The 11425-nt window shown below is 38.4% G+C and overlaps 1 protein-coding gene across 1 annotated transcript; it reads right to left on the bottom strand.

The window, feature by feature from the left end:
* Nucleotides 1-31: 31 nt before the first annotated feature.
* On the bottom strand, nucleotides 32-11281 carry grk5 (G protein-coupled receptor kinase 5). The gene is made up of 16 exons (XM_085280465.1): nucleotides 11084-11281; nucleotides 10399-10479; nucleotides 10192-10304; nucleotides 9004-9081; nucleotides 8762-8859; nucleotides 7902-7994; nucleotides 7690-7753; nucleotides 7199-7339; nucleotides 4571-4761; nucleotides 4456-4493; nucleotides 3874-3963; nucleotides 1636-1844; nucleotides 1216-1353; nucleotides 753-890; nucleotides 542-673; nucleotides 32-459 (listed from the first exon to the last, which is right to left on the bottom strand). The coding sequence occupies exons 1-16, from the start codon at nucleotides 11136-11138 to the stop codon at nucleotides 304-306; spliced, it is 1815 nt and encodes a 604-aa protein (XP_085136591.1). The 5' UTR covers nucleotides 11139-11281; the 3' UTR covers nucleotides 32-303.
* Nucleotides 11282-11425: the final 144 nt, after the last annotated feature.

The following is an 11425-nucleotide window of genomic DNA, read 5'->3' as shown; positions in this document are numbered from 1 at the left end:
AGGTAAAGAAATCCCAAAAGGTCTGAACACGTCTGGACGTCCAGGTGACCCATTTAATCCAGATAATTCCACATAATTTATTATTCAGATGACATTTATTATATTGGAATTGTTAAAAAAAAAAACTAGTACTATATACTATATATACTAGTACACTTGTTTAAAAATTCAAGTACTTTTTAAAAAGTTGGGATGGTGTAAAATTATTCATTTGTTTTACCTGAGAGAAGCAGAAAATGCTAATACAGATTAGGTGTAAGGAAGACAATGAAAACACAAAATAAATGCCTGCTGTGCTGCGATTTAAAGGGAAGAACCCTTTGCTACAATGACTTGTTGCTTTTTGGTGTCTTTGTTGTAGACTTTCCTGGGATTCAGGGCAGAGTTATGTATTCCTGATGAGCTGTAGCCCTCACTGGACAACAGGTTCTCTCTGCTTCCGTCAGAATCTGAATGATGCTGTTTGAGTGAAAAGAGGAAAGATATCTTCAGCTTTCCACAAAGGGCACACATTTTGACAGAATGTATTTTATGTCCTTACGTTTTTGCGAAAGATTCGGCGCAGCAGGCTGCGTTTGGGGCTCTCTGGGGCCTGGGACCAGTCGAGATCTGGAGATGCAGATCCCTTAGGGCCAAAAACATTCAGTTCTTCAAAACATCCCGTTTCTATTAGCTACATGGAAGACAGAGAAGGAAGGTGAGGTTTGAAGCTCTTGTCTGGATTAACCCTGGTAATGTAACCTAGAACTTGCCTCATTTTGCCAAATTATGGAATTGCTTCCTGTGTTGAACTGGGAGTAGAAGAAGCTGTCAGTCTGGTCAAAATGGACTCCTTTCACTGTGGAAAATTCTTCTATGTCCTGTACATCAGTGCAGTACACCTGACTGGGCTAAAAATAAAAGACCACATGCAGTGAGTACAAATTTAAATGGCTTTAAGATTGTTAAAATCTTCTTCTTCTACATTTGATCAGTTTTTATTTAAGTACTTTACATACTCTTTAAAAACCAAAGTCACTTGACAAGATATTTCTTACATCGAAAACACTACATCCAGCTAAATGGAATCCAATTTAAATACATAAATGTAATCCTGTATGTATGTATGTATGTATACATATTCAAAATTCAAATTCATACACACACATATACATACATATCTAGATATCTGTCTCTATCAATCTATAGATATAGATATCTCATTTGGGTACTTACATCAGGTTTAAATGGAGGGTCAACGCGTCCTGCCTCCAGCATCCGAAAGTTGATCTCTTGGAAGAAAGGATGAAATTTTACATCTTTTCCCCCAGACTTCTGGGAGCCCAGCCTCTTTGTGGGGTCCTTGGTCAGCAGCTACAATAGTGGAAAAAAAGGTGTTCTCATTGCTTGAAGGATGTAATACAGCCTCTTCCGAAATTGGGGTTAGGATTTAGGCTGAAAAGCACATGTATGCGTAGTAAATCTCTAAGGTGTAAGCAACCCTGAACCTATCCTATTAGAATATGACTTGGCTTTTGGAAATTGTTGTACTGTCTTAACAATCTGACATACATCAGGGGATAAAGGTATGATGTGGATGAAAGAACATCTTCTGTGCATGCTGAAATAAAAATAGTTTCATTTTGAAGAACTCACTGAGGAGCAGATGTCTTTTGTCTCCTTGCTGAACTGGTTGCCATATTCTTCATGTTCATTCTGAATCCTTCTCTCCATTTCTGAGGATTTAGGCTGTTCTCCTTTGGCCCTGAAAGGGGGCCGACCTGCAGTCATTTCATAAATCAGACACCCGAGGCCCCACCAGTCCACACTCATTCCATAACGCTCATAGCCGATCACCTCAGGAGCTGAAATGGGAATGCAAACGAATAATCTTTTTATGCTTTGCTGCTGTTACTTATTGCCAAGGCAATATTCTTGTGTACTCTATAAGTCTATATTTCCATGTCGTGAAAATTACTAAAAACCAAACCCTAACTAGTCTCGTAGTTCCTGCTCCTGAAAAACAACCCCAGAGAATGATGCTGCCACCACCATGCTTCCCTGTAGCAATTGCATTCATCAGGGGATCATTGCTGCCTAGTTTCCTCCAAACATGACACTTTAAGGATTTCAATCTTTGTTTCATCAGACCAGAGTTTTATTTCTCATTGTCTGAAAGTACTTCATGTTCCTTTTTGCAAAACTCCAGGAAGGCTGTCATGTGCCTTTTAATGACAATTGGCTTCCAACTGGCCACTCTACCATACAGGCCTGACTGGTAGAGTTCTGCAGAAATGATTATCCTTTTGGGAGGTTCTCCTCTTTCCACAGTGCAATGCTGGAGCTCTGCCAGAGTGAACATTGGCTTCTTGGTCAGTTCACTGACTAAGACCCTTCTACCCCGATTTAGATCAGATTGGCTGGAGTGCTTCCACACTTCTTCCTTTTACGTATGATGGAGACTGTTGTGCTCATTGGGAACTTAAATACTGCTGAAATCTTTCTGTACCTTTCACCAGATGTGTGCCTCAATAAAATCCTGTCTCTGAGGTCTACAGACAATTCCTTGGACATTATGTCTTCATGTCCCAGTAACTTTACCACAGGTGGAGTCCAATCAAGTCATAGAAACATCTGACCAGTGCACCAGGATTCAACTCACTTTGGAGTCTTATGGCAAAGTCTGTGGGTAGTTAAGTTACAGTTTTGTTTTGTTTTTTTAATAAAATTGCTAAAAAAAAAAAAAATTCAAGCTAATTTTTTCACTTTGTCAATATGTGGTATTGTGTGTAGAGGTGAAACAAATGAATTTAATCAGTTTTGGAAATAGGCTGTAACATAACAAATGTGGAACAAGTGAACCACTGTGAACATTTTCTGAAAGCACTGTAGACATAAAGTCATAATAGGTTCTTTCTTCCCATCCAGTTGACAGCATCAGGTAATTTGAAAGTTTTAAACTATTACAATACAAGAATTCAGAGATTCTACATTGGAGACACCAAACAGCCATCCTATCAATGCATGGCACAACATAGCAGGACAAGACCAGCTAAAGATCTGCGCCTAAAGGTTAAAGGTCAATCTTTTGAGGATGCCAATTTTCATATTCTGAACTGAGAAGACAGATTGTTTGAAAGAGGAGTAAAAGATGCCATCTATTTTCACTGTGAATGACCATCACTGAATAGAGGGGGTGGCTTGTGACACCAACTGTCAGTCACATACAATGCAATTTTAAGATCTATTCCCAGGTGCCTCAGGTTTCTGTTAACCTCAGGTTAATAGGGTGAGCCAAGGTATCACATTAGTTTCTCTCAAAACCTCTGCTGGTCATGATCCATGCCTTTTTCTCACCTTGGCTCATGTGACACAATTAATAGTGGGTCAACAACCCTTTTAGTGACAAGCCCCACAAGGATTTAGATACCTGGGACTCATTTGGTTTTAGAACTGAAGACATTTTCTGGATGAGAGGTGAAACATCTTCAAGAAACTTAAAGAATTCCAATTCCTTTCTTTCAAAGTTCCTTAGAAAATAGCAAAATCACCATTTGCTTTGCTTTGATTTTATTGACAGTTGTTTGATTTTTTGTTTCTGTTGTTTTTCTGATGTGTTAAAACAAACAATCAGGTCTACAAATCACCAACTCCCAGCACAATGCAAACTGCATCATAAACTTAAATTTCAATTAGTGACTTTGTGATGGATAAACTTACATAGATAAACTCTATGTAAGTACTTAAGCAGTCCATCCATCTGTGTGCAGGCCAGTAAGCACCACTGAGAGGTATGGATAAAAGTCATACAATCATAAAAATAAATTGCTTTGTTTTCCAACACACTCATATAATCTAGTGATTTATGTGGGTCTGTAGAAGTTCCATACATACCCATATAGCCCAGTGTGCCCACCCTGCCTCGTACTAGACTCCCCTCAGACATCTTCACAGCCAAACCCAGGTCAGAGATGCGGATGTGTCCTTAATGGAACAAAAAAAGTAAGATTAACTGAAATGGCATGATTGTTGAGATTATTTTTCTCACATACTTTCACTTTTGCCCTGTCAAGTTAGGCTTCACTTTTCTCCAGCTGACACAATGGGAAACTACAACTGTTGCTTTTATTCCAAGAATGAAGGAACAGGTGTGGAAGTTTCTATAAATAGATAACAGGTTTTTTTACTTCCTCAAACTACTTTTCTTTTTCTTTTTTTTTTTACCCCTGTCAAAATACAATCAACACAGATTTTTCTTGAGAGCAGGTGGATGCTTCTGATAGGCTGCATGGCCAAATGTGTGGCATTTCAAACAGTCAGATTATTTTCAGAGTTAAAAATAGCAAGAAAGTAACTGCCAGCTTTTGCTATGTGTGGATGTTGGAATGCTATCTGCTTGGATGTTACTGTAGTACAGTTGAGGCTATTTATTGTACATGAATGATTAAAAAAACACTGTTTTGTAGTTGCGCATACCATTGTCATCCAAGAGAATGTTCTCTGGCTTCAAATCTCTAGAAGAAACACAGCATTTAAAAACTTCTTCCCGACTAGTAGAGATGTGATTTAATGCATGTAGAAATACACTTACCTGTATAATATTGACTTTTGGTGGAGGTGAATTAAACCACAGCAGACTTCTGCAGCGTAGAAACGTACCCTGTCTTTGGTCAGACCAGGTGACCCCATGCGATGTATGTGAAACCCTAGGTCACCGCCGTTCATCATGGTCAAAACCATGCAGAGATTGTGCTTGGTCTCATAAGCATATGCCAGATTCACCTGAACAATAAAAAAATAAAACAAAAATAAGAAAACAAAACTCACTAAGGCATCAGCAATACTATAAATTCAGCTTTTACAAAATACTTGAAACAATTCAGTATAATTCAGTGCAGAACACCACTCGCTATGAAAGAAAGCCAATCATAAGGATTAAACATTATCCTTAACCTCCTAGGACCTGGCATCCACATATGTGGACATCACATTTTGGGTTATTTAGACCAAAATACTCAATTTTGCTCTATATCCACTTACGAGGACATTATACTGCTACTGTGCTATCAAAATGTTAAATGAATATCCTCATATGTGGCTCTCATTTTTCTTAGAAACAAAAATCAGGTAAAAAAAAAATAAATCTGGTAATTCTTTGTTTTTACATTAATTGGGTCCCAATCAGCCCAAATATCAAAGAGAAATTGAAAATGCATGTCATGGAAGAGTTCCGGTCTTAGGAGGTTAAAAGAAACTGCAAATACACATTTTAGAAAAATTGAGTTGTGCTCACTGATTATAAAAACTGGACATCATTCTTAAGAAAAATAAGACTATTTGATCACGAAATTCATCTGAATCAGTAGATCAGTATAAACAGAATTCTGTCTGACCGAGGTTGCTTTTGAACTTGTTCTCTCCCTGATTATTTTATACTCAGCTATATTGCTGAGACGAGGTATAGTGGCACCAAGAAAGTCCTTGGTTTGAATCCAGTCCGAGGCCTTTCTGTGTATAGTTTGCATGTTCTCTCTTCATCTGCATGAGTTCTCTTAGAGTTCTCAGACTTCCTTCCACAGCTCAAAGATGATGATGAGTCTGAATAGTTGTCTGCTTCAATGTTAGCCCTGTTAGTCCAGCCTCTCATCCTGTGATGGATGCGATAGGCTACAGCCTCGATGTAGTGGATAAAAGCAGAAGAGGATGGATGGATGGATGGATGGATGGAAGAAAATTGATGGATGGATGTGTGTCAGAACATGTATAAAACCTGTTGAATGATGTGATGAGTCTCTAATTAAGCATATATAAATAGTAGATCGACTGGTTCTTATTAAGTACTTTTCTGCCTAACTTGAGCACTCAAGGATAGGTGAGTATGCAGACGGGAGCGACCAACCTTCCAGTTAATAATTGACCTGCTCTACCTCCTGAGTCACAGCCACCTCTTCTATGTCTTTTATAAAACATAGAGAAGAGTTCATGTCCATTATCCCTATCCCAACTGTGATAAGGTGAAAGATGGGGTATACCCTATACAGGTTTCCTATCGGTGTCACAGGATAAACTTCTCTTCACTGTAAAAATACCTTGTATAAACATTCAGTAAAGATCATTTTTGTTAAATGATTTGTTCAAAGATTTGGCAGCTGGAGTTTTTAACAAGTGTCAGTTATGATGGAATTATAAAGACTATTTTGAATTGCTTATTAATGTCTCGTTCGGTGTGAGCTTAAGCTTTATTAATCTCTGTCTCTCTTCCACAGCATGTCTTTTATCCCGCTGGGGCGATCGTGGCTCAAGAGTTGGGAGTTCACCTTGTAATCGGAAGGTTGCCGGTTTGAGCCCCGGCTCCGACAGTCTCGATCGTTGTGTCCTTGGGCAAGACACTTGACCCTTTGCCCACCTACTGGTGGTGGTCAGAAGGCCCGGTGGCGCCAGAGGGCCCGGTGGCCCGGCAGCCTCGCCTCTATCAGTGCACCCCAGGGTGGGTGTAGGGTTGATGGCACCCCAGGGTGGGTGCCATCAACACACTGTTGATGGCAAATCAACAGTGTGTGAATGTCTGTGTGAATGGGTGGGTGACTGGATGTGTAAAGCGCTTTGGGGTCCTTAGGGACTAGTAAAGTGCTATACAAATACAGGCCATTTACCATTTACCGTCTTCTCTCTCTCTCCCCAACCAGTCGCGGCAGACGGCCGCCCCTCCCTGTGCGTGCTGGAGGTTTCTTGCTGTTAAAATGGAGTTTTTCCTTCCCAGTGTCGCCAAAGTGCTTGCTCATAGGGGGCCATATGATTGTTGGTTTTTTCTGTGTATCTATCATTGTAGGGTCTACCTTACAATATTAAAGTGCCTTGAGGCAACTGCTGTTGTGATTTGGTGCTGTATAAATAAAATTGAATTGAATTGAATTGAATTGAATTGAATTGAATTCAACTGAATTGTAGTCACAGTGTAACTCAATAACAGTGTATATGTTTATTTTAACGAAGAAAGAAATATCAACCATTGTAACAGTGCAGGTCATGGATTTGCTTTTTAAGAATAACCCAACTTTGCTTACACAGATAACACTGGTTAACAAACATACTGATTTAAAAAAAAAATGAACAAGGCAATGTGAAAACCATCACAATGAACAAAAACTAGTTTGAAAATGTAAAAAAAATTGACAAATTAAAAAATGATGCAAATATTTGAAGAGCACAGCAGTCTCACCACAAAGCGACTATCCAGTTCCTGTAGTATCTCTTTCTCATTGAGAGCCATGTCCTCTCTTTTCCTCTTCTTTACATGGGTTTTTTCCAGCTTTTTGCAGGCATACATCTTGCCTGTGGCTCTCACCTGACAGGCCCACACCTCAAGACAGAATAACAGGATTGTAAGACAATAACACCCTTGTGATAAATTTGTATCTAATGCTGTTGCCAGTATCAGAGCTGTTCAATATGTCAAAAAAGAATAGGTTGCTGCAAAGTGAAAGTATACTAATATATGTAAGGGAACTAAAGAGTAACAGAGATGTAGAACTGTGTTGTGAAGGTCTAAGTCCATGAATTCCCCCAAGGGAATATGTATGTAAAATAAAAAATAAAAAAACTACCTTCATTTTGATACACCGTGGGTAAAGACATACCTCAAAAACATATACCATAAAGTGTCTTATATGCTAACACTGTGTCTTAGAGTAAATCCCAAAACATACATACCGCTCCAAACCCTCCTTTCCCCAGTAGTCTGTACTGTCGAAATGTTTGCTTCATGATAGGCTGCCTTGAAAGAGACAGACATGTTGTTTTCATTTGAAATATTTTTGTAAATACATTTTTTAAGAAGAACTGTAAACAGCAGCTACTTGGCTAACCACTGATCCATGAAACAATTCGTCTCATACCTTTGTTGGGCATACACATTTACTGACCTCTCCAACTGTTTCCATTGTAGAAAGCGGGCAAAGAACATGCTGTCCTGGTACTGGGTGAAGGGCTCGTTGCTGAGGTATTTATGTAGGTCTCTAATCCACAAAAGAAAGATGAACTCCATCTGCTCCATTGGTCAACAGTTTTCAACAGCATGTGCCACACTTTAGAGAACTGATTCTGAAAAGCAGTTCTTCTATTGGCTACTGGACATACTGTATATATTACTGTGTATATCCCAGTAATTTAGCAAAATTAGAAAAATAGTCATCACATCAGGCCAGCAAAACTCCAGTTAAGCCAGTAGTTAAAATTATATACAGTCAGTATAGTGCAGTGTTATGGTTAGATGCATTCAGATGTGTTTGATTTGAGGAAGATTTGGGCATGGATGTCCCAGAAAATTCACACCAAAATCTGACTGTGCAATACTCAAAGAAATTACAAAACACACAAAAAATACATCTCAGACTCTATAGGCCTCTGTTAGCATGCTAAATGTTAAAGATTTACAACAGTACAATTAGAAAAAGATCTAATAAGTGTTGCTTCCCAGGAGAAACTTGCTTCTCTCTAAGTAAAATATGGCATAGCTGAAGATAAATCTGAAACCCCTAAACCTTCTGGAACAATGTCCTTTGGACAGACAAAACCAAACTGGATACATTTGGCCACAATGTATAATGCCAGATTGGTGAAAATAACCTTTTTCACCAATGCAACCACAGGACCTGGGCACTTTGCAGTCATTGAGTCGACTATGAATTCCTGTGTATACCAAAGTATTCTAGACTGCATTGAGTCCCCTACAAACTTGTTTTAACATGACCATCTATAAGCAGACCAGAGAGATATAACTTACTCCCTGCAGCCATGAAAGACATCACCACAGGGATTGAGCTCCAGACTCTGATTGCAGCTTCTTTCATGCCTCAGTAGGATGGACACACACTCACTGGACTGAGGGAACATGATACACTTGGATAAAGTGATGTGTAGCATGATATAAGAATTCTTGTTTCAAACTTCAGAGGAGAAAATAATGAAAGAAAAATATCCACGGTTGTAAACTATCAACCATGTTTTCTACAAATGTTGTCACACCTGCTTCATGAGGAATCTCTGGATGATCCTGTTCCCAGACTCTTTCCTTTTGTCATCTGACTGAATGTCAAAGTTGTCCTAAAGAAGAAAATAGGTATTAAGATTGTTTGCATATGTGGATGCAGAGTCTATATGTACAGGTTAGTTCTTCAAAGGGTTTAGACAGTAAAATCTAGTATCAGACAGAAGGTCTGATGTCAGTTTTTCTGAAGTAATTTGAGCTATTTACTGCAAAATGTTTAAGTGGTCAGACATACAGATGCTCACACATGAAGCAAATCACCAGTAAATTAAATGATTTAGTTCATTCACAATCTGTAAGTCGTGCAATAAACTTAAAAAGATCTTGTGTCAATGAATAATTTATTGTTTACAAAATGTTGTGTAAACTCGGGCGGTTAAAATGTTTTAGAGAAGCACACTTCTCATCTAATTTCTCAGGTTTAATATTGCCTTTGAGACTACCTACTGTACCCTGGATGTGATTACTTGCCAGTTGAAGTAACGGTAAAAATATTAGGGTTTTTTGTTTGTTTGTTTGTTTTGAAACATTTGCCAGTGTTGCAGTGGTTAGCCACTTGATAAGGCAATCAGCTGCCGCTTAACGCTGGTGCTTTGAGTGTTTTGAGGGTCAGGCTCATTAGATACTACCTGTCCAGTAACACTTTGTTTCTGCACAGGATACAAGGTTATATGAGCTGTTGTATCTACAAGAGTCACCCTCTTGTGCACTGAAGTCCAAAATTTCTTTTTTACTCAATATGAATATACCAGAGTTAAATTTGGCTGATGTTTTTTTTTCTTATCATTTAATAATGCCGCGGTGTCTCATGCATCATTATCCATCAGTAATCAAGAAAGAAAGAAAAAAATAACAGATGGAAATTCCAACATGCTATAGATTATTTTGATGTTATATTATATGTGTTATGGTGTAATTCTTCAAGTATATTTTCAGTTCTCAGTTTTCTAATGTTCTTCATGTTAGTTTCACATTTGTTTTGCTCTTAATCTCTTATCTCTCATTTAATATTTTTAAAAAGCGCACTGCACTGCAATGTCATTACTTAAAACACACAAGAGCAATGCAACTCTAGCTTCTGAAATAATTACTGATATTTAAGTGCCATTATTTTCAATATTTTTAAGGACTCAAATTCCAGTAAAAGAATTTTTCACAGTTTGTACCAAAGCATCTTGGAGGGAAATGTAGTTCTGCAGATCAGGCCGACTCCGACAGAAGAGCTGAAACAGTTTCTTGCCAATAGGCTGCTTCACACATAGACTATAGTAGTCTCGTTCTAATGGAGAAATATAAAATAAAATATATGGTGTGAAATCTCACAAAGAACCAGAACTTGTTCACACTATTGAAACACACTTGCAGATACACACCTATGTTCATGGCCAGGTCTTTGCACTGGCTAATGTGGGGAAAGCGAAGCATTTCTTTCCATTTCCAGCTCCTTCCTCCACCTACAGACAGTGGGGACACAGAAAAGGAGTTCTTTAGTGTTGTGAATATGCATACATGCCTATAACCAAAGTGCTGACATATTGAATAACTCAGACTGAGATGTCAATCAGCATGCCTAGTCCTTCAGGTTTCAGACAATAGCTTGTTCGACTACAGTGAGTGAACTATAAATAGCTCCAGGAACAAATTAAACAAAGCCTGTGGAACCACATTACTCTGCAACGTACTTTACACACTATCACTCATAGTTTGCGTCTCAATTTCCACACTCCAAATTTATTTCATGTCTCAAGTAACAGCAAATAAATTTATGTTGCCTTCAGAGAGAATTTCACTTTATTCAGAAATGCTAAAATTGATAAACTGATTTATCCTAAACTGAACTGGTGAGTAAAAAAAACCAGACTTAAAACTCATCATTGATCAGGTTTATCATACATCACTCTTCCACACTGTGACTGAAAAATCATTGTCCTGAGATAACCCATATAAGCACTACTTCTGATGGAGGTCATGTCCCAAATTGAGAAATAAGTCAAAAATTGTCAGCATTTTAGCATGTCATCTTCTCACATAAACTTTCTGGATATAGAAAGTTCTTACCTTCTCTGGCTCTAACAAGAGCAGTATTTGCCGCAATGCTTTCTATGGTTTCCATGTAGCACTGTGCCTTTGCACTACAAGTTACCTTTAGTTAAGTACCGCACAGTATCCAGCCTTCATGCACAAAAGTAAAAATACAACTTCTCAGCAGGCCCAGTAAATGGCAACTATTATATTACAGGCTGCTGAAATAGCTAGTCGTGTTGTCTAACCTGCAGTACCTGTGAGTCACTAAAGAATGTGGGATACTTAATATATGACAGTGCACTCCAAGCACAGGACACGCCCTAAGTAAGAGAGGAGGGACAAAACACAGGTGTAAAGAGCATACAAATAAATCAA

This window comes from Mchenga conophoros, linkage group LG7 (assembly GCF_057382185.1).
Source record: "Mchenga conophoros isolate Kocher_MC1m ecotype Shallow Benthic linkage group LG7, M_conophoros_male_GT1.1, whole genome shotgun sequence".
NCBI lineage: Eukaryota > Metazoa > Chordata > Actinopteri > Cichliformes > Cichlidae > Mchenga > Mchenga conophoros.
This window is presented reverse-complemented; position numbering and strand designations above follow the sequence as displayed.